Genomic DNA, 23747 nt, shown 5'->3' on the forward strand with positions numbered 1-23747 from the left:
CATTTTAAATTCCAGACAGCCATGTTAGATTTGTTGATCAAGGTTGGTAAGAAACCTGCAACTCTCCCACTTTAAATTCCAATTTAGAAGAGTCAAAGGGTCTTTCTGTTAATTTTTCAAACTAAAATTTGGAAAACATAACTAATTGCATCCTTGTACCAACAGGGCTAACTGATAAGAATGATGTGTTCTTCTTTTGTTGTTCTAATGGCATAATACAACAAACTGACTAGGTGCTGAATTGCTGTTTTAAAAAGTCTGCCAGTATAGTGTGTATTTACTGTGTTTGAATTTGTTATGAAAAGTTTGAGAACCATTGGCTTATTTTATTATCCAGCTAACACAGTGTAGCTTACAAAGTTGCAGTAACAAGCCCCATGTGAACAGAGGGATAGAATGCTCTGCTCTGCTCTGCTTGTGTCTTTGTATTTTCTCTTTGGGTGTGTATCAGATGGTGCAAAAACAATGAAACATGCAGTTCAGCAATATTCTTCTCTCTATCTCTAGGGCTCTTTTATTTAGCTTGTGTTGTACCATGTTCATATGTGAATTTTATGCCTCTGCATGCAGCCATGCCCCTGTGTTTTATGCTAGCATTGTTAATCAGAGTTGATGGCTTGTGATGAGGTTTCAAGAAGAGAACCTGTGGGTACATGAGACAGATGAACATACGATGTGACTTTAGATTAGTAGAGTCACAGAGAAAGAGTCTTCACCACACACACACACGCCCACCCTCGCACACCCCCGCACACACGCACGGGCACGCCCGCGCACACACACACTTACTGTATGACCTTAACACTGTCTTTGACTTTGAATTTCTCTTAAACAACAGGAAGGAATTAAAGTTGATTTCAGGCTGCGCTCGAGACTTTCCCATTGAAATTGTATGTGAACTATTTTTTGCAGATTTTGAGTTTCTTTCTGTAGATTATTATAAAATCGAACATGAATACAATTGTTCTAATATATTATTTTAGTTGCAAAAAACCTTAAAATACTATTTACATTTTTTATACTTCAAGTTTATATTTACTTGTTAATGGTTTCATATGTTCAAAAGAGATATGTATTGCAGTACCATTTATATTTACACACTAATACAAAATATTTAATGCATCATTTGCTTTCTGAAAATATTTTTTTCTGACACTATTGTATAAGTTGAAAGACTTTTGAAAGTTTGAAATCAGAGAATCAGCCTATGCAAGCTTCAGTATCTAAAATTACTCATGGTAAACTAATTTGCTTCTTCTAGCTATCACCAACCACTTTATGACAAACACTGTAAATGGAGTTGGAAAACTGGAGGTCTTCACACCTCGCATTTTAATGTGCAGTCCCATTACAGCAGAGCAATATTGGAACCGCTCTTTTATGAGATGGAGATTAAACTGTAATTGCTGTTAGATGCGTTTCTAACATTGTCTTGGGCTCATATTTCTGAAGGAGCAAAACAACCACAAAATTGTTGTTCCTGCCTAATTGCTCCTGTTAATGTTTCATTGCAAATATTACCTATAGGACTTAGACACAAACAAGCATTCTGCATTTAACATTTTTTCTTGTTTCCTATGTAATATATTTTTAAAAAAGCAATTTGGTGTTTGATTTAGTAATCCCCTGAAGCTCAAAACATAGTTATTGATAATCAGTTTTCAGAAAGTGAAGATGTAGGTGTTATACTCCTCAGTCACTTTATTAGACGCACCTTGCTAGATGGGTTACATTCAACGTGCTCCTTTTAGTTTTCTGGCATAGTGCAATATCCTGCTGGAATCAGCTGTGATGAAGAAGGGTCATAAAGAGATTAACACATAATAATCAGCAACCATGTAAGGTATGTGATATCCAAAAAATCCTAAGTCGGGACACTAAATGGCTCAGTAGCAGAGCAGTTGCACCATAAACACAGGCTACAGACCTCAATTCTGCTGTACCGTCTTCAATTCCTTCCCCCTGGCCAACTACTGCATGTCCTCCCTTTTTTCTCCACTCTACTTACTGTAAAACTACTAATAAATAAAGGCTACTGATAGCATTAGTGGCCTTGAAAAGGATACAATGCCAAGTTTGTATTTAAAGGTTGAACTTATGCTAGGAAAATATCTTCACACCATGACACCACCACTACCAAGCTATGAAGTGTAGATACAAGGCAGGATGAATCCATGCCTGTCCCAGGGTTCAATGTGTTGGGCAGAGATTGTTTTCTAAATTACTTGTAAAGACTGGTTATTTTATCTATTTTTGCCTTTCTATTATTTTAAGCTAGTTTGCCCATTCCCCTTTGACCTCATACATTGAAAAGACATTTTCCTTCACATAGCTGCCACTAGACTTTCTCTCCATTCTCTCTAAATGAAGAAGATGGTTGTTTGTAAAAAAAAAATCCTAATGAATCAGAAGTTTTAGAAATACTCCAACCAGCCTTCTCTTTCTTCTCCATTCAGTTTTAACATTCAGTTTTGCTGATTTAGTATTTGGGTTAGCAAGCGATCGAAGAGGTATTTCTAATGAAGTGGCTGATGAGTGAATATGGCTCTAATTATAATTATCTCAGACTCTAACAATTCTTATAGGAGGCTGTACATGCCACATTTATTTGCTAGTAGGCCTAACACTTCTGTGAACTGGGCTATGCTAAAATACTGTGGTTCAATGGGAGCAGAGGCCATCTTTCAATTAAGAAATTATGTATTTGATTTGAACTCCCTTCTGCCACATGTCCCCCTGGGCAAGGCACTTAATCTCAAGTTCCCTACTGATTTGCAAAATGGTGTATGAATGTCTGCATGTTTGTGAGTTTGGCTGGTTGAATGTGGCTCTAGTGTAAAAGCACTTTAAAGATTCAGTGTGACTAGAAAAGGGCAATGCAAGTCCAGTCCAGTTTTATCAAAAATGTAATAATGTAGTAAACTGTCCAATATGTGATTGAATACATATTATAAATTGCTGAAAATGTAACAACAAAAATGGTTTGTCATAGGGGACATCAAATATTAGTAGGTAAACAATTTTATGCCATTTATATATTTATTAACTTACAACTTAAAGCTCTTTGAACATTGAGGAAATTGGTCTGAGCTTACCTCACTCTGGTGACATATACATTCATTTTGTTTTAGGGTTGACAGCAGCTTTAAATCGATGTCTTTCTTGTGTTGAATGCATTTCAAGTTAATGTCATACACACTTCAATGTTTGGTGGATGTACTATTGAACTTTAAATGTCAGTTCAGTGCAGAAAAATAATCAGTATATCGACTTTTTTTTCCTCATTTGATAGGAAGGAGCAGATTCTTTCGCTTCCGTCAGGTCGCCTTGAGCCTGATGAACACCAACAAGCAATCTCTTCCACAAGAGGACCCAGACGCCGTGATGGTGGATTCTCCCAAAGAAGATGAGGACTCGGTGGCCATGGAGAGCTTTCCTTCACCCACAAAGAGCATTTGCAGTCCTACTGAGGCCAATGACACGCGTGCCCTCATAAGTTCTAGCCACCACTCTTCCCAGGCTAGCATCGGCCCTGAACCACTTGATCACTCATCCCTGAAAGTCCCCTGGGACAAGTTGTACCAGACAGAGCCTCACCAGTCCTCCACCTCCCTGTCAAACACCTTCCCCAGAGGCAGCACCGGCAGCATGAGGAGAGCCTCATCCATCCATGAAATTGAGGGCTATAGCTCCAATTCAAAAAGTGTATTTAGGGACCGACATACAAGTGAAGGTACAATTTCTAATTAGAGACATTAGTAAGTCAGGCTGTGAGGTATCCGAAATGGAAAGATTGTATAGCCTGTTTAGAAATTCACACTAAATCAAATAAATGAACTGGCTTGGAGAGTTTTTGCAAAGAAGTTACCGACTCATTACATTTGGGAAGTCAATTCTTAATAATGCTTAAAAAATACGTAATAGTGTCCAAAAGCAATGTAACTGGGATGCAATGGAGAATTGGGAGAGAAATCTAGATGCAAAGATAAGTCTCAAGTCTTTGAGAATTATTGTTAATAATAATTGTACGGTTTAAGAAATTTAGATATAAACTAGGACAAGGATATTAGGTCATAGTTTATGTAAATACATGCATTACATTCCATCTAGTGATCTTGTTTTCAAGTACCAAGATTTAAGTCGTGGTCCATGGATCTGTCTTAGATGTTAAAATGGCTATATCACATAATTTACTGTATTTACTGTATATAATATGAAAAATAATAAGCCAAAAGTTGATTGAACATTGTTCAACCTATTGAGTAAACTGATATATATTACTCCAGACAGTGAGTCCCTTGATAAAAATCTTTTCGAGATAACGTGATCTTAAAAAAATGTAGTCATTTTGCAAAAATGTCAGTTTTCTGTCACATCTAAACTTTGTAGAAGTCATCATTCAAACATTATGGACTATTCAGATAACCAAACGTTTTGGATAGAAGCTTGTTAAAAGCAGTCAAATAATAAGGATAATGGAAGTGGCAGCTGGCTAATGGAAGTCAAGTTAATGTAAAATATATAAACCTGAAAGATATTCATTCAACTATATGTATTAGCAGTTAGGTTGTTGGGTTAGATTAAACATTACAATAATTTGTTAGATTCAGTCAGCCCAATTTCTTGTTCAAATTTATGAAGCAAAGCTTAGTAGTTTGGCTTTGATTCATGTGGGTGATTGTGGAATAGAAAAATAAAAAAAACATTGTCCCATCAACAAAACAAAAATGAATGTTGGAACATAAATATGAAATAGAATCAAAGTAGTCACATTTTATGTAATGGATTTATGTTTTTTGTTGTTTTTCTCTCCCCTTTTCCAATGTACTTTTTCTTGTTCTTTGTTTTCTTTTAGTGTTTGAGTTTGTCAGCAGATTTATGCATTTTTTCCTCCTCTTGCTACTTTATGTATGATTTTACTTTTGATTTTTTTATATTGGCTTTTCACCAAACTTATGTTTTTGCTCTACAAAAGCTTCTCTTAAAAGGGGAAAGTACATCAACAGCTCTGTAAAAAGATTACACTGATTGAATTTAAATTAAAACTGCATTTCCTGCAGATACATTTACCAGTGTGCACCAAAGGCACATGTGATATCTTGATGTCTTGAAGCAAACATAATGTGGAAACTGAAGAAAGGAGTTTGAAAAAAAAGGCAAACAGGAGCTGATTTTTTTTGTCTTTACACCAATGCATATTTTAAGAATCAGAAACACTCCATTTCCAATAACTTAGTTGTGAACATAAGCTAATCATTATTATAGAAATATTTTTGAAAGCACTAAAAATGAAGGTCTGGACTGATCAGAATACTTGAATGTTTTTGTTGAGGACTTCTGAAACTCCTGCTGGACTGTGTTTGTGTCAACACTTTTCCTCAATCCTTGAGATTTTGCTTTTAAGATGCTAACATTAACGTCTGTAATCAGCTGCAAGTAATTTTTTTGTGAAAACACATACATTATTTCCATTATTCTGTTGTAGCTACTAAAAGTGTTAACGCTAACACAGAAAGTGTTAAAATTTGCAAAAATGTGGAAACTCCCAAAGAGCTGCTGGAGAACATTTGCTAAATGTTGAGTGGGAGGTGTATTCTTTTTCTTCTACTTGTTTTTTTATGAAACTAAGTGGGATATAAAGTAAGAGGGTGTGCTCCACCTGATGAACTTTTGTTCTGAAAGTGGCATATTTAAGGGGATATTTAAAAAATATGTATATCTGAAATAAAATCATTTAGTATAAACATACTTCAGTCTCTGTTATGTCATCTTAGTACAAAAAACATGGAGGAAAATGTTTGTGATTTAAAGTTTCTTCAATTCTAAGTTAGTCCGCATTATAAAAACAACAGGAGATAATTTTAGTACTATGATTTTAATGTACACAAAGATTTCTTTTTGCTCTGTTAAAAAGATTCACTTGGAAAACTATTAGTTTTTAATTGTTGGATTACAAAGATTCATTAGGTTTTTAAATAATTTTATGAGATAAAATTAATTAGATTTTTCCTAAAGATGATGAATTTGCCGCTAACACAAATGTTCTCTTCCCTGAATCATCAGGCCCTTTCAACCATGTGAAGTCCAGTCTGCTCGGCTCTACCTCTGATTCAAACATCAACAAGTACAGCACCATCAACAAGATCCCCCTGATTGCTCTCAACTTCACGGAGGGCACTGATAAGAAAGCTCATTCTCCCCCAACCTCTGAGAAAGCCATCATAGCACCAAAAGTCAAAGACAGAACTCACAACGTCACAGAAAAAGTTACACAGGTGAGATTAAAGATTTTATCTTCAAGTACAGACTGAACTCCAGCCCATTATTCTAAAAGCCGATAAGTGCTCCACAAGAATAGATAGAGCTTCAAGAACAAAATGACCCCATTCTGTTTTTGGAGTCCTGATTTGGGAGATCTTATCCCTTATTCTCAATCCGTATTCTGGGTAGAACTTTATTTTTGTATTGTGTCTGAGAAATATTAAATATGTTGTTATGGGAAAGACCTATGAAGACTTCCTGTGAAATCTGCACGTAGGTCTTTTGAACTCTGAAACAATAAGATAAGAAAGACATAAAATATGAAATTGTTTGACATGTCAAACATTCACAGATTTTTTATATCTCAAACCTGCTCACATAGCCAGAAGGATCTTTAACCACACACACAGTGTGTGTGGTTCTGTCAGCTGAAGCAAGAACATGGGTAAATTATGATGGGCAATGCTAACATGACACAAGTGGGGGATTATTTAATCTAGTGACTGATTCATAAGCTAGACTTTAAACAGACATTTTAGATAGCATAGTGAAAAAAGTGCAGTTTGTTACTACAAACAAGTAATTGCAACACTAAAAAGATCTTATTCCTTATTATGATAATACTGATTACACACATTTTCTTTGCTCTCTTCTTTCTTTATTCCCCCCCACAATGATCGCATCACTCTTCTTAAGCTTTAACATTTTAACCATTGTGGGTACTGAAGGTGGTGAAATTCCACCCAGCTGGCCAAATATTGGCATGCATGCATTAATACAGTGGTCCCCAACCCCCGGGCCACGGATTGGTACCGGTCCGTGGACCAATTGGTACCGGGCCACGCAAGAAATAATTAAATACTTCCGTTTTATGTGTTGAGTCTGGAGGATCTTTTATTTTAAAAATCCTTTAACCGGACTCTGTCGTTTACGTCTTGTGCGCCAACATTGAGCCCACAAGCAGCAGAATGAGTTAGGAACAGCAGCAACAGCATCGGTGTCGGTCGTCTCGATTCTCCCACCCCGGTCCCGCAAATTTCCAAAGTCTCGACCGGTCCGCGGTACTAAAAAGGTTGGGGACCACTGCATTAATGTATTATGCAATATTGGCAGATTTGACATTGCACAATTTTGTTAGTGACATGCTTAGAAATCCTATGTTTAAACTTCTTTCAACATACATGCCACCATCTTGATTAAATACTTTCTTACACTTTGATGTGAGGTTTTGAGGCACTGCTTAATGATGGGTGGCATGGCCAAATTTATAATCCATGTGTATGTGCTGAGAAGAACAGACCAAAGAAAGAGATCCAGGGCCCCCATTATTGCTGATATGCTAGTTTCTGCTTTGAGAGAATCCCATCTTTGTCTAACATTTGAAAATAAACTAAAAGGAAATGAGAGAACAACTCATCCCCCTGAACACCTATGACAAACTACAGTCAAGCCAGAGTTCATCCATCTTAAAAAGAAATCAATCATGTTTTGCTCATTAAAGAGACTGCATGACAATATTTCTTCTTTTCCTCAGTTAATCATGTGACCAGTGAACTAGTTGATTTATTGTTATCCTTTAGGTCCCTGAACTGTTAAAATTACTTTGTAAATTTGATTTAATTCACTAAGAAATCTTGACTAAGCTGTCAGAAACAATAAACCTGTCAGAATTTTACTAGAAATTAAATTCTATAATTCTATATTTCAATAGTAGTGAGAGGAGTTGTGTTAAACTGCCTCTCTTTCCACTTCTCCAGGTCCTTTCCCTTGGAGCCGATGTACTTCCAGAGTACAAACTGCAGGCGCCTCGCATTGATAAGTTCACCATCCTCCACTACAGCCCCTTTAAAGCAGTATGGGACTGGCTGATCCTGTTGCTGGTCATCTACACAGCAATCCTCACTCCTTACTCTGCTGCTTTCCTACTCAATGACCAGGAGGAGCAGAGGAGACGTGAATGTGGCTACTCCTGCAGCCCTCTCAATGTAGTGGATTTGATGGTGGACATCATGTTCATTATTGACATCCTCATAAACTTCAGGACAACCTATGTTAACCACAACGAGGAAGTGGTTAGCCATCCAGCTAAGATAGCGATCCATTACTTCAAAGGCTGGTTCCTCATCGATATGGTTGCAGCAATCCCCTTTGATCTTCTGATCTTTGGCTCGGGATCTGATGAGGTCTGTTGTTTTTAATGTGTAGTCTGTATTTTTGTACCCATTTATAATGCCTTTGAGCTTTTCTCACATCATCCATGGGATGTTTGCTCTATTAACTGGACTAGTTCCCAAGGGGAGCTCCTTAAAGCCGGAATTTTCCTCTGGGATATGAAAGGATTACTTCAAATTTGATGTTTTTCTCCCTTAGTGTATTTCTTTATATCTCCTTTTTTTCTGAATGGTCCTCATTCTGGTATCCATTTACATGGATTAATGGCTTACCGAATCGCAATCAATGGTGCATTTATGTGAGGACCCGACCAGAAGCGTTATGTACACAGCTGGCCATGTTAGATGGTCATTGGCAGGCTGGCTGCCAGCTCTGTCGGCTTGTTTGTCTGGCAGGAGATTTCCCCTAAGGCTCTGGATCCACTTCAGGGCTTTATCGTGCTTTGTGGCCACTCCATTACACCAGAAAAGCTCCTGATTATAGACAATAATCATCTTTTCTATCACTGCTGCTGCTAGTGCTGAGTCATTTCACTGGATCACAACAAATCAAAAAGGAAATGGGTTTCTAATTTTATTTTTTCCTTTCACAAAAAGAAAAAAAATGTCTGGCTTCAGCAAATTGTCACTGTAATTGAAACATTATGATGACATCTCAGTTCACAACTTCTATTTATAGCTTCTCAGCTTTAGTGTTTATAAATTTTAGACTGATCATGAGAAATTCAACTCGGCTTCATTCTCACTCACGAAGGGAACATAAGCAAAGCAGATGGTTTTTATGAGGCTCATTTAATTTAGAAGCTTAATAAGACAGCTATAACCTATAAATACTTATGGCAAACATTAATTTTAGAATAAGATGTGTAAAATGTGATTCTAGTGTCGTAGACTGATATACTGTAGTAAGAAATGTAGATGTATCATAGAAACATATTATACACATATATATATACAGTATATATACATTCCAATTGACTGAAGACTAATTTCCAAGTTTTGCTAAGGAGTATTATATAGCGTTTGCAGCTTTCTGCCAGAATTGGCCTGTATTTAGCTCCATTGATCGTTTAATTAACTTTGATCAGCAGCTCAGTTCAATAAAGTATCACACTATCCATGTAGTGTTCAGAGGTACCGCTGACATGTTTATTTTGTTCCTGGGTTCTTACGATGCTGGATCTTTCAGTATTACGGCTCCTTATCCATGTCACCACATCTGAGGGTGTACTGACCCTAACTTTAGTCAAATCAAGCATCACTCAACCATGATACTTAATACTGTGTCATTATGCATTTCATTCTTTGTCTACGTATAAGATGACGCAATTTCCAGAAAAGTGCAGACTGACTGTAATTTGAATTGACAATGCTAACATACAGACTACTGCCACATAAGTGCTGACAATCTTTCTTCATGTGGATTTTCTGCAGACAACCACTCTCATTGGCCTGCTAAAGACAGCGAGGCTCCTACGATTGGTGCGTGTCGCAAGAAAGCTGGACCGTTACTCTGAGTACGGAGCTGCTGTTCTGATGTTGCTCATGTGTATCTTTGCCCTAATTGCCCACTGGCTGGCCTGTATATGGTATGCTATCGGCAATGTGGAGAAGCCCTACCTAGAGCACAAGATTGGCTGGCTCGACAATTTGGCATTGTCCATAGGGAAGAGATACAACTACAGCGATCCTAACTCTGGTCCCTCCATCAAGGACAAGTATGTCACCGCCCTTTACTTCACTTTCAGCAGTCTCACAAGTGTGGGCTTTGGGAATGTTTCCCCCAATACCAACTCAGAGAAGATCTTTTCCATATGTGTCATGTTAATTGGTTGTAAGTATTGCTGCTTATCCATCTTTGTTTTTTCTCATTTACATTTAACCCTCTTAATTTTATTAGGCATAAGCCTTGATTAATGTATCTCTGTTCTTATAAATATTGTTTAAATTATGTTCTAAGTTTCAGCACCTTTTTTGATCAGTGTCTTTATTTCAGCCCTGATGTATGCCAGTATTTTTGGAAACGTCTCTGCCATCATCCAGAGACTGTACTCTGGGACAGCCCGCTACCATGCTCAAATGTTACGGGTCAAGGAGTTTATCCGCTTTCACCAGATCCCAAACCCTCTCAGGCAACGGTTAGAAGAGTACTTCCAGCACTCATGGACCTACACCAATGGCATTGACATGAACACGGTAAATAAAAAAATTTAAAAAAAGAATAACCAACCAACCAACCAAAAAATAAATAAATAAAAAGAAATACTTGCATTTATCCGTCCTTGCATTAATGACTGTTTAGGATGCTAAAAAGAGCTTTCTTTCTTTCCTTTGCGCCACATCTGGACTGTCATCTCCTCATTGGTAAGAGCAGGAGGTACATCCATTTGCGCCATTTGTTTTGTGTATAATCTATTTGAATATTCCTTAAAGAAAAGACATAATCGTATTTCAAAGCCATTTAATTCATGTTATTGGAGTTCATGTTATATATTCGTGGTAAATTTAAATATTTTATTCAGAGCTAAAATGGTTTTACTTTCTTTTTATTAGAGCTATATTTAGAATGCTACTTGGATGGGTAAAAATACTTAGTAATTCAGATAAATAATATAAATTATGTTTACTATATTTTCCCACCATAGTACTATTACGGTACTTTTTTTTAACATTTTGCTAAAACCTGATTGGAAATAATCCATATAATTACAGATTGTTATGTTGTCATAAGTGGTTAATGTCTTAATTGCTGTAGATAACTTGATTTACCATAAATCTAGTAGTGGGTGCTGGACGGCTCAGTTTGCTGTACATGTGCAATATATGAACATGTGCAACCAACTGACTTTTGTAAATGTAAAGCAATGTAAAAAGACTATTACAAAGGCTTAATTGAAAAGTAATAATTTAGTTTTACCCTATTTAACTGTTTTCTCTGACTGAAAATATATTCATTGTTCTGTTATTAAAACAAGATGAAGACCTCTTTAACATTGGAGTTGTTTTAAGATGGTTCACTTTAGTCTTAAGCTGTTTTCATGCCCATGCTTCAGTCTTTTTAGCAAAGTAAGCTAGATTACCCCTGAAGGAAGATGCCTGCTCAAAATATAAAATGTTTGACATATGAGATAAAAGGTTATGCATTTTGGTCAGCTTCTTGATCAACAAATAATAAAAAAGAAAATATAAAGGAACTGTTTCATTTGACTTTCTCTGAAACATCCTTGCAATAAATCATTTCACTGCAAGAAAATTTTACTTAAATCCATAAAAGATTAAAATCTATTTAGTTTGTTATTGCAGCACATAAACATTGGTTGACCAAAGTACTACACAAAATTAGATATATATTATTATACATGAATAAAATTTATAGATAAACTCAATTCCATATTGATCAAACAATAGCAATCATCTTTGACTAAAAGTCAGTCATGTCAGATAGACAGAGATTTAGACTAAATAATTAGCTAGATACCTTAAATTCATCAAAGTGTCCCATAAAATGTTTGTTTTTTTTTTTCAAACTAGCCGATTTCTATTTGTACATTTACATTGTGATATAGTGTTTTATATTTTCAGTTGAAAACCTACTATTAAAAATGTTTGAACTGGATTGGTAAAATAAAAATGATCATCATTTTGGTTTAGATAATGGTATTAGTTAGCAAAATGACATAATGAAATGATCAAATATGGAAACATTAGTGCTTTTGGCTGCTGGAATGTCTACAAAGTACATAATCTGCACAGGCCAAAAAAATGTAAAGAATCAACACATAAAGATTTTAAAAACTACAACAGTTATGGTTTCTGAGGAGCTATTTACTATTTTAGTATAGTTTGCAAAATGATAGGATTTTCTTGATTTTACAAAATATGTTATGATTTGCGTTTTCTGTTGGATTCTTTCTCAGTTGCTTTTTTTTGGGGGGTTTTCTGGTGTATTGTACTATCTTCAAATCTCAATATCCTTTTTTTCCTTAGCGAAAGTGCAGTTATTTGTCTTGTAACTGAGGACAGCTTCCACTTTGTAGGACATAGATTATTAAAGCATTCCTGTATGATATATAACCTATTTTTGAGCATTTTGCTGACAGAGTTGTTTGTGTGTCACAGGTGTTGAAAGGTTTTCCTGAATGCCTGCAGGCAGATATCTGCCTCCACCTTAACAAAAATCTTCTACAGAACTGTAAAGCTTTTCAAGGGGCAACTAAAGGGTGCTTGAGGGCCTTGGCCATGCGCTTCAGAACCACTCATGCTCCTCCTGGAGACACTCTGGTCCACAGCGGCGATGTTCTAACAGCTCTCTACTTTCTCTCACGGGGCTCAATTGAGATACTAAAGGATGACATTGTGGTAGCCATTCTAGGTAAATATACATTTTAATTTTCTATTTTTACTGCAGTTTTGCAAAATCCATTATAGCTCTTTGATGAATGGATGGATGGATGGATGGATGGATGGATGGATGGATGGATGGATGGATGGATGGATGGATGGATGGATGGATGGATGGATGGATGGATGGATGGATGGATGGATGGATGGATGGACTGCAATGCTGTGGGCAGTGTAAACTGAGTTGCATAAAGATTGTATTTGTCTGACCTTTTGCTAGAGAGTTGAATGATTTATGCATGTGGTGACAGTCTCTGTTAAACATTAAATCCTCAACTCTTTTGCAATAAGATGACATTTTGATCATCTGCAAAATGTCAATATTACCTCCTGTAACAGGAAACACAGTGAAACCTCTGAAAAGAAATTTTATTTGTTCAAACATGGAATTTGTAATTTTAAATTTTATATGTAAAAGCTGTTTTCCCATGAAAACTGAAAGAAATTAAACTATTGATCTCCTTAAGGATAAATAAAGTATATTCTATTCTATTCTATTCGATTCTATTCCAATATGCTGAAACTCCCCAATCACACCTATCAGAAATGGGAAACACAATCAGAAAAACAGTAATTTTTGTAATAACAAAAAGCTAGAAGTATTTCATCAAATAAATAACACAAAAGAGTAACTATAAAGACACTAAAACCACTTGTTGTAGCATACATGATACAGACAATGGAGAAATGGTAGAGGTGGAAAATATTATTTATTTGAAGGAGTAACTGCTTCCATTAGGATATCAGGAAAGTTATTAGGAGATTCTCCATTTTAGGGAATACAGATTTCTGTGGACTCACTTTTCGACACAACTCCCACACATTTAGGCAAGGCTGCATTAAGATCAGGTTAGTGACTTTACAGTCTGTGCTAGCACTCACATCACTGTCACTGGGCTTGAATCTAATAATAAATCGTTCCCTGGCTAGAAACAATTTATAATAATGTGCATCACACTAACATTGTGCATATTTATGTTGCATGGTACAACAGCTTTGTCTCATTTAGGCTGCAAAAAGTAGCATTACACTTCTCATCTCTTTGATGGCTCTGTAAGGGAGAGCCACCATATCGTCATCGGCTTCTTTGCTGGTATTGTGACAGCTGCAGCAAAAGCAAGAAAGCCACAACAGGGTAGACAGCTCACATTCAGCAGCAACACATGAAGCCTACTGATAACACCGAGCCAGGTTTGCTAGAGGAGTGCAGCTTGTCGGCTCAGGAGGTTAACACATTTACCTCCTGAGCCGTTCTCTTCCCAACTGTTTGGTGGGAAGAGAAAATCTGGATATCTATGCAGAATTCTGATTTGTAAAAAAAAAAAAAATATTCAGATGTGTTCAGTTAAAGTTTCCACTGTATCCCTGAATGTCTTTGTACTTAAAACAGTTATTTGACAACTAAAAGTCGGCATGAAAACAAATGTCTTGATTACTGTAAAGACTCTAATAAATATTTTTCTACTGCAAACAGCATTAATACAATAAGATGACATTTTTAACCAAATGCAAATATAAACAGATTTTTTATTTGTTTATGTTACAACCACAAAGTTTAATGTATTATATGGTGATTTAATGGAACAGATCAAAAGAAGGTACCGAATTGTTTAGTGGAAAAAAGAAGATATCAGGTTTTCTAAAGAAAAAATATTTACAAATGATTGTTTGAAAAGTGTGATATTAATTGTATTCAGCCCCTTGAGAGAATATTTGGTAGAGTCAGAATTGGATGCAATTCCAGCTATAAGTCTTCAAGGATATGTTTTGACAACCTTTGCACATGGTTTGCCATTTTTCCTTTGCAAAACATCAAAATTTAGGTCAGTTTTTAAGATCGCTAAACATCAATTTTCAGCTTGTGCCAAACATCCTTAATTAGATTTAGGTCTCTGTGTAGCATGTGGCAACCTGCATGTGGGGTGGGATTTGGCTTCTTCACAGCAATTGAACAAACTTGCCAATTTTCTATAATGGCAACATTTCTGGAGGGGATGACTAATAGTTGCCTGCTCAACATATTTCCCCAACTGACCTGTGGTTCTATGCAGATACTCCAAAGTTACCATGGGCCTCTTAGCTGTTTTTTTGAATAATGCTTTCCCTGTCTTGGTCTGCAGTTTTGACAAAAGCTTTCCATTTTCAGATGACTTGTGTGAACAATGCTCTGATATAGGGGGTTATTACATGAAAATGTGAAAAAAGTTATTGTAAGGCACTATATACTGTGGTCAATAGTGATTTTTTTCCTCTAATTTGGAGACATGGAATGATATGGGGGTTTTTTTATATCCTCATTAAGTCTCTATACCTTATACCGGATATGCTCATAATGCCCAGATACTTTTTTCTCTCCTACTAATGTTGTAAAGCTGGTTGCATTGGTGTGAAATTAGTCTGCTGCGCTAACAATTATCTAAATCCTTGTGTTGAGAGCTGCTTGTTGGGGAGAAATGTATCACTCTGTGTGCGGTTTGCCTCTGCAGTAGAAAAGTGTCTGGTGCGTGCTGTGAACGGAGCACTGGCAGCCAGCGTATCATATCTCTTTTTCCTGAACCCCTGCTTACACAGTTGGCATTTAGTGAACCCCACACTGCAACAAAGGGATTTTTCATGATGGCCTTTAGACTAGACCTCTTGTCCTTTGCAGAAATGGGTCTCTATTTTTGTAAAAGGGATTTTTTTGTATCACCTATTGAAAACTAAGCCTATTGTACAGCAGATTCCGTGATATTATGAGAGTTTGCTGAAGAACTGGCTTTATTAGGCACTGTCTCCTACTCAAATATTTCCTTTGAAGTGCACAACAAGTAATGTGTGTCAATCACCAGCCGCCCTCTCTTTTACCGCACATCAAAGTTGATTTGTGTTGGTGCGTATTCCTCAGGATGAATAATGGATCAAAGATAGAAAGGCAGCTGATGCCCAGGCCTTGGGAGACCATCTTCAGAGAGAGGAGACCCAGTTTGATTTTCATTAACCACAAAAAAGAAGCACCTCCTCTGCCCTTTGGAGATAAACAACAAACAGTTAGATGTCCCACTGGAAATCTAACACAAATTCTTCTGTGTAAGCACATAGGTAAAGAGGAAGTATTTCTCCCTTTTGCTAATTTTATCTCTTGTGTACCCTTAACAGGAAAAAATGATATATTTGGAGAAATGATCCATCTTTACACCACACCTGGGAAGTCCAATGCAGATGTGCGTGCTCTGTGTTACTGCGACCTGAGTACCATTCAGAGAGAAGACCTGCTGGAGGTGCTGGATATGTACCCAGAATTCTCTGACTATTTCTTCAACAACCTGGAGCTTACCTTCAACCTCAGAGATGATCCAACAAAGGTTGAAATGCTTATATCCGTTTAAGAAAACACACAGATTCACTCATAAGTTTGTGTATGCTCCTTAAGTTTATCTGTGTCATTATTTTTTGGGCCATTAATTTTACATTTGAGCCCTTCTTCTTTTGCTGTGGAATTACACAACAAATTGCAACAAATTACTGAAGTGAGTTCTAAAATCAAGAAATAGATGCTTGAGTTTTTTTCTTCAGCTTGCTAAAATTAAACCACACAGTTCCCCTACAATAAATTCCAACTTGTGCACCCAACTCAGTTGTTTTTTTTTTGTTTTTGTTTTTTTTGTAAATCAACAAAGTTGTATGTTTTATCTTCAGTCTGACCCACTAAAACAAATGCTTAAAAGTAATTAAAATATGTATGACTTTTTTGCCAGTTATGAGCATACTTAAACTTCTGAACAGAACGGTGTTTTGTGTTTTCAACGATTGAACATTTGTCAGATTCTAACCTTTTTGCACAACTTCTGAATTATTACAAATATTGACAATTTTATTTAGTTAATTCAATCTACTCTTTTTAGTCTGTTGGTGTCCAAGAGGGTGATCCAGATGCTGATGATAATAGAAGCATGAAAAGAAGAATCTCGTTCACCCCAGATATACCTACAGGTTAGAAAAGACTTGCAAGGCATTCACAACTATTAGAAATGTGCTCTTTATTGTTGTTTTTAAGAATCTGTGATCTATGTGAAATATACCCTGTTGTTTTTTCCCACTGACTTCTTGATTAATTTCCCTCAGAGGAAAACAAGGAAGCAGATAAGGATATTCAAAAAGAGAAAGGCTCTAACTCCTGCCTGAAAAAGTGCCCAGTGGCCCTGGGTTCTTCCTCACTCAGTGTTCCAGTCCTGGACTCGGACCTTATTGTGAGAGACGGCTTAGACAGAAGACCCTCTATAGAAGGTAAGATAACCTATTTATAACTGTAGTAGAGAAGTAATTTTATCTGCAAGCTATTTCTGAGAATTTACTGGGTATGAAGTGGATATGACCTTAAAGATGAACGGGTGTGTGATTTTAAAAAATTACTTTGACCTCCCAATTTTTTTGACAAATGTCTTGGCATTGATTTTTATTTCCAGGAAGTCAGACTTTCTTGTGATCTTTTACAATTGTATTGATCATTTGTTCTCTAGGTTTTCTGAAGGTTCCCAAAGCTTTTCTTTGGAGTACTAATTGATTGTCTGGTTTTTGCATCACAACATGACAGCTGATTGTGTAGTGAGTGCTTAAAAACTGAAGAAACCAGGCAAATGGAGGACACAAAGGAAAAAGTATCAGGCTTGAAAAAACTATCAGCAGTGAAAAGTCTTAATAAGCGGAGGGGAAAAAGTCTAACAGAGATCTGAAACAGGACTTGAGAGATGAATCCTCCTTCACATGATGCTAATACCTATTTGGAAATCATTTATTATGCTTATAAAATCGTCAAACTGTTGAGTAGTGTTCATAAATTTAACTAACAGTTTTGACAATCAGCCCATCAGATATCAAAAAATTGAATTCAAATTAAATTGGTCCTTTGCATAGCTGTCTGTTATATGTGGACACAATGCTGGTTCATCTGTTTGGATTAAAAGGAGCTTTTTTACGAATGAATGATTCATCGGTCAGAATTAGATGGATTAACACACACACAAGAATAATTCTCTAACAATCGACTGGTACAAATTTGAAAATTATTGATGAATGAGCTGAAGAACAAAACATTTAAATGACCTTCAGGAAGATTGGAATACTATCGACTAAGAAGACCATGAAAGGTTACAATAAGTTATTAATTGCTTAGTTGCTTAATTGTCTCAAATAGCAGAATTTAACTATAGGTGGGCAATGTTTCTGTTTTGTTATGCTTTGGTACTATTTGGTGACATTTTTCAAAGTAGAGTGATGGATGCATTAAACAAACATTCTGCTTATGTTCAGGTTTAAAACAAGGAGGTTTTTGTTGAGTAGACAAATGAGCTAATTTGAAAGGGTTGAACTGAAAATATTAGCTAGAAATTTGTTTATCATTACACCCCTGCAAAAAAGTATTATTTATTATAATCTAAAATATGGACCCTAAAGACAACCTATTCCAGTCATCTTGAGGTTCCTTTTCAGAAAAAGTTATTCTCTCCTTTGAAGGCAGTTGGAGATCTGAGTGAAAAAAATCTGAAGACTGGTCTGCATTTAATCTGTGCAGCTCATGCTTTGACAAACCCACCTGCAAAGAAGACTCTTTCAGATAAAATTGTTGAACTAGCCTGGTCGTTGTTTAAACCCACAAAAGGGGGCACAGCACATATCACAGGACAGCCGGCAGGAAACTGCAGTGTGCCCAGCAGAGATAACAACAGGGCAAACATTTGTTGCAGAGTCCACCTGCAACAAAAGCTTGATAGATTACAAGGACAAACCTACACACAGCTCTGGAGCAAAGATTAATTACGTTCTATTTTGGTTTTCTTTTTGTGTGGTGAGAACGTTGTTCTGAGCCACATATGAAAAATGTAAAGCACATGTGTTGGTGTGGTTGTCCAGATCTGCGCTGTGATAAATGGGCCTGTAAGAAGCCTGAGGACTACCTGGATGAGTCAGCACAGATCCAGGACCAGAGAGAGGACGATAATTCTGCCAGCGAAATCACATACGGCGAGGTGGAACAACGCTTAGGTCAGCTTCAGGAGCACTTAAACAGGTACAAATTTTTAGAGTCAGCAAAATGAAGATCCATCCTAATTTTTCTGCCGTACTCTATGAATTAATTGGAGTGGAAGCTTTATTTGTTCATACAAACATGATATGTTTTTTGTTTTGTTTTTTTAACAAAGATATAGATAGAAATCTGTGTGGATTTTTTTCTATTCATTCTTTTAATGAAGTGGAGGTTGCAGCTGCTATCTTTGTTTGGACAGATATAGGACAGAAATCTCAGGGCACCTATATTTATATGTGGTGAGGCACAATAGCAAAGAGTGAGAATTAATCTAAATCAGAAAAAATAAGAACAAACCTAACATAGCTAAAAGTTGTTGAAGTGCATGCAAAATTTACAAAGTTAGATGCTAAAGCTATATGTAAATAAAAACTGAACAAGTTATGAGGCGATGTGAATTTACCCTCTAGAAAACAGGTCAGCTGGTGCTGATGCTAATGTCTAGAGATTTTCCATTGATTAATGGTTTAGGTCAGGGTTAGAAAAACTTATTATTGCTCATTTAGTTTTACAGATTACACATAAACTTCACATATAGGATATATGGTGATGAATTTCTAAGAAGATTATAGGTTATAAGATGTGGTGAGGCCATTAGACTAGAATAGACTTATGGGCAATGCAAAATTGAAGGAAGCATCATAATAAGTGCCCATTAACTTTTTTAAAACCCTGTGTATGACAATGCATAAGCCAGAGGATAGTTCCAAAAATGTCCTAAATTTCAGACTGACATAACAAATTTGTGCTACTAAAAAAATTTCCAAAATATATTTTTCCTACATGTTTGCATCATAAGGTAAAAAGACTGAAATTGCAAACGCAATTCACACAGGTGATCTTAAATTAGATTTGAGATAGCAGAGAAAAAATAGAAGAAAAAAAACATAGCTTCTTTTATGTAACTCTGATGTTATATTTACACAAACAAATCACTCCATAGCCTCTGAAAGATGCCAAATGAACAAACCTGAACTCAGACAAAACTGAACTTACCAACCTGACCACAATCTGATGGCGCAAATAAATCTGACAAGGGGTAACGAAACACAAGATGATTCATATCTCTAACAAAACTTGGACATGGACCCTAAATACAAACTGCTAACAACATACAAAAAGCTACTTAAACTAAAGAATACACATTTATGCCTCTTTAGCGTGAGCTAGCGGTGCAATCCAATAAGCCCCTTTTTTATTTAGGTGCTTTGAAACCTGGCCACCATTTTTGGTTTGGCCAAGGCTCCCAGGGACCTTGTAGATCGCTGAACACCAGTATATGAAAGACAAACTAACCAAATGCATTGAAAGTGCACACCTACAAAGTGGACTAATTAGCAAAATAAACATTCTTAATGTTTAAAGTGATGAAAATAGGCATAAATGCACATACTATGCTAAATGACAATTACTGACTTCTATGTTGTGTGGTCACCTTGAACATAAAGCTATTTAAGAAAAATATTCAGCTGACACTGGGGGAAGAAGAAGCAGAAGCCATATTTATGCAACTACCACTTCAAAGTTGTTTTTTCACTACTTTCCTTTAAGGATGACATAGTTCATAATATTTTTACATTGTCACCTCCCACACTGTTAAAAGGACAGAAACCGAGCATTGCATGTTCATGAGTAGGTGGAGGAAGACAACGAGCTGGCAGAATCTGTTGTAGGAATCAGAGTGGGAGGCTGGATCTACTGGAAGCAGGATATACTGCATCTCCACAGAACCACAGCATATTAAACTTGAGAATGAGTTGGAGCAAAGTCTGTGCTATTTTTAAGAGGTGTTAAATAGAACAGAGAAGAAAGAAAGTGATGACTAAGGACAAAGTCTGAAAGAAAAGTTTTAAATATAATCAATGTTTTTCCAGGCTGTTTTCTATAAACAGACATTTTATTCTCACCGTTTTGTGAATGAGTAACATCGTCCATATATACTGTAGCAAGCTTGCAGCCACCTGAACTGCATGAGTTATTTTTAGCTGGGATTGTAGCAGCGAATGTGAGAAGGTATCATGGTTCCTGAAAACTAGGATAACTCATTTTACAGTGCACAAATAAAACATCTCATCCACTGCACTATACCTGACCTTATTTTCTCCCTAACGCACACTGGCTGCAGGATCAGCAGCACTTTTCTGTCATGTTGAGTTTTTTTCTGGCTTAACATGTCTGAAAGCATATGGCAGAGGAAGGAAAAGGGGTGATGTAATATTTTCTGTGAAAGCTTCTTGAAAATACCCCCCACTCACTCCCCCCTCTCTGCCCCTCAAAATCAGTTTGTTACATAAAAGGGAATATGCTTATGAAATTCATTGTACCTCAGATAAAATAATTGAGTGATATCTGGTCCTAATTAGATTGACTTAACAAATATAATAAACAAATTTGCACAATAAATGGTGAACACACCTCCCACACAAAGCTCATTATCACTGCTTGCTGGAGCAGTATTAGTCTTCCAGCATGTGTTTCCACACCTTTACATTCTCTTCATCAGTCCTCCAGAAAAGAGCACATAAGCTCCATCTACCGCTCAGTGACATGCACCGGGTGTTTTTAGCCTTTATTAGACTCACCCAGAATTATACATTCAGCTTTTCTTGTTTTGGTAATGCTAATTCATTGTTTTGGGTCTGTTTCAGGCTGGAGTCGCACTTGATATCAGATATTCAAACCATCCTGCAGATGCTGCAGAGACAGCCGACTCTAGGACCCCCCGCCTACAGCACTGTGACAGCCAGTCCAGAATATCAAAGATCCGCTGTGAAGGTTCAGCCAGTTGCTCTGTCTGCAAGCCATTTATTCAGCCATACAGACACTCAAGTATGAAGGCTTTCTTCATTCAAAAGTCTGAAATTTTGCTTAAGTATTTATGTTGTTTGAATGTTATCACATTAAGTCAAGCTGCAACCATAATCTTCTACATTTGCGTTGGGATTTTTTCTAATATATTTCAACAAGCAGCAATAGGTGAAATCCAAAAAATGTGACATGGATTTTATATCAATTTTTTACTCTGATACCTCTCTATGAAATCAATTAGTAGTACACTTGTGTAGACAACTAACTCAAGCTTTACAAGTCACTTAATTAGTAAGTAACATCCCTGTGTACAAAGTAATTTCAAGATAAATCTTGCTTACCTATAGGCCCCAGAGTTTTGTTTGTCAATATTAGTCTTAGCAACTCAGGTGGAGGAATCTGTCAACAGGACAACTATGCAATAACAAATTCAGCCTGTATGAAAAGGTGGCAAGAAAAAAAAAACAATTGTTGAAAGAAAGGCATTAGAAGTTTGTCTTAAAGTTAGTCACAAAGCTTTGTAGTTGAGAATAAAAACAAGTGGAAGAGGGTGCTCTAGTTGATAATAGCAAAATAGATTTTCTTGTAGCCTGAGTACAAAACACAAAGTTACAGAAAACTTCATTTTACCTGCACTCACTACCCACATTGTAAAAAAAATACTCTAAGGATGCTAAAAGTTGATGAGAAGATGGGTGCAGCTAAATGTAGGGCCATCCCCAAAGAAAATGTGTTAGAGGCTGCAAAAACTTCACCAATTTTTATCTGTAAAGCATTTAAAAACTGAATAATTTTTCTTTCACCTCACAAATACGAACTTTGTTTCGTTCTGTCACAGGTTTCTGGTTGTACCATGACAAAATGTGAAAAAAAAATTATTTTGTTGCAAGAGACTGTATGAATTGCAAATATAGAGCACACAGTATGTTTGAGATGCTAAACCTATTTTCAATGTCTTCATTTTTATTCTCAGGGCCTCAGCCAAAAACTGGAGAGCACCATTCAGGAATCCAAAGACTCAGTGTCCAGCATGGCCATTGTGAATGCACCCATAGAGGACAGCCTTACAGCATTTTTTCAACAAAGACATGCAGACATGCATCAGCAAGAACAACAGATCCCAGCACATCAACAGCCAGCGCTGATCCCTCTTCCAACTCAAACCTCATCTGCCTCCTGCTCTTCTGCGCTTCCCTCTGGCCCTGACCACACCTCAGAAAGGCACCACAGACATGTCTCAGACTCTGAGGTTCCCAGGACATAAATTCTAGGCAGCACCATATGATAATATTGGAATTATTATGCTGTAATTAATAAGTAGCACTCTTTTGTTTGTTTGTTTTATCAGCATGCTGGCACAGACATCTGCCTCTTAAAGTGGCTATGCTAAAGAAAGGAGAACATATTTCATTGTGCATGTGGTGAAAATGTTTCTTTCCCTCTCTTTCTGTCCTTTTGGAAGAAGGAAACTAACAAGAGTTGCATATTTTGGCACTTTTTAAAAAAGATATTTAAACGTGAACTCATTTTATCCTAAAAATCCACATGAAGCCAGAAGTCTATTTAGCTAAGAGGAAACTGCTGTTATTAGACAACACTTTTTTATTGTCATTAACAGTTGGTTTTATTAGAGCAAAGACAGTTCGCATATTAAGAATTTTGTAAGATTGTTCCTAATATTCCACTTTAGCTTTCACAGTCAGTTCCATAAGAGTGGGACAACAGATCAGGGTCAACCAGAATGAAGAGCAATCATCTACTGATGGTAGATGGTTGCTACTATCAATAGATGGTAGCAACCATCTACCATCTAGATCAGGGGTGGGCACTCCTGGTCCTCGAGGGCCGGTGTCCTGCAACTTTTAGATGCATCTCTACTTCAACACACCTGAGTCAAATAATGAGGTCGTTAGCAGGACTCTGGAGAACTTGACTGCACGTAGGAGGTGATTCAGCTGTTGGATTCAGGTGTGTTGGACCAGGGAGACATCTAAGAGTTGCAGGACACCGGCCCTCGAGGACCAGGATTGCCCACCCCTGAT

General features: G+C 36.7%; 1 protein-coding gene across 2 annotated transcripts in view; it reads left to right on the forward strand.

Moving 5' to 3' along the window:
* The window catches only part of kcnh7 (potassium voltage-gated channel subfamily H member 7), a 40735-nt gene extending 17486 nt beyond the window's left edge, over positions 1 to 23249 (forward strand). Inside the window, exons 4-15 of one of the 2 annotated variants that reach the window (XM_032568643.1) lie at positions 3293 to 3733; positions 6064 to 6275; positions 8019 to 8444; positions 9867 to 10266; positions 10429 to 10629; positions 12550 to 12804; positions 15972 to 16177; positions 16718 to 16805; positions 16938 to 17099; positions 18723 to 18879; positions 21546 to 21726; positions 22679 to 23249. In XM_032568643.1, the coding sequence (XP_032424534.1) occupies positions 3293 to 3733; positions 6064 to 6275; positions 8019 to 8444; positions 9867 to 10266; positions 10429 to 10629; positions 12550 to 12804; positions 15972 to 16177; positions 16718 to 16805; positions 16938 to 17099; positions 18723 to 18879; positions 21546 to 21726; positions 22679 to 22969 (3020 nt within the window). In that variant the 3' untranslated portion in view covers positions 22970 to 23249. The other variant, XM_032568644.1, reaches the window with a different exon arrangement.
* Positions 23250 to 23747: the final 498 nt, after the last annotated feature.

This window comes from Xiphophorus hellerii, chromosome 7 (genome assembly GCF_003331165.1).
Source record: "Xiphophorus hellerii strain 12219 chromosome 7, Xiphophorus_hellerii-4.1, whole genome shotgun sequence".
NCBI classification, from domain to species: Eukaryota; Metazoa; Chordata; class Actinopteri; order Cyprinodontiformes; family Poeciliidae; genus Xiphophorus; species Xiphophorus hellerii.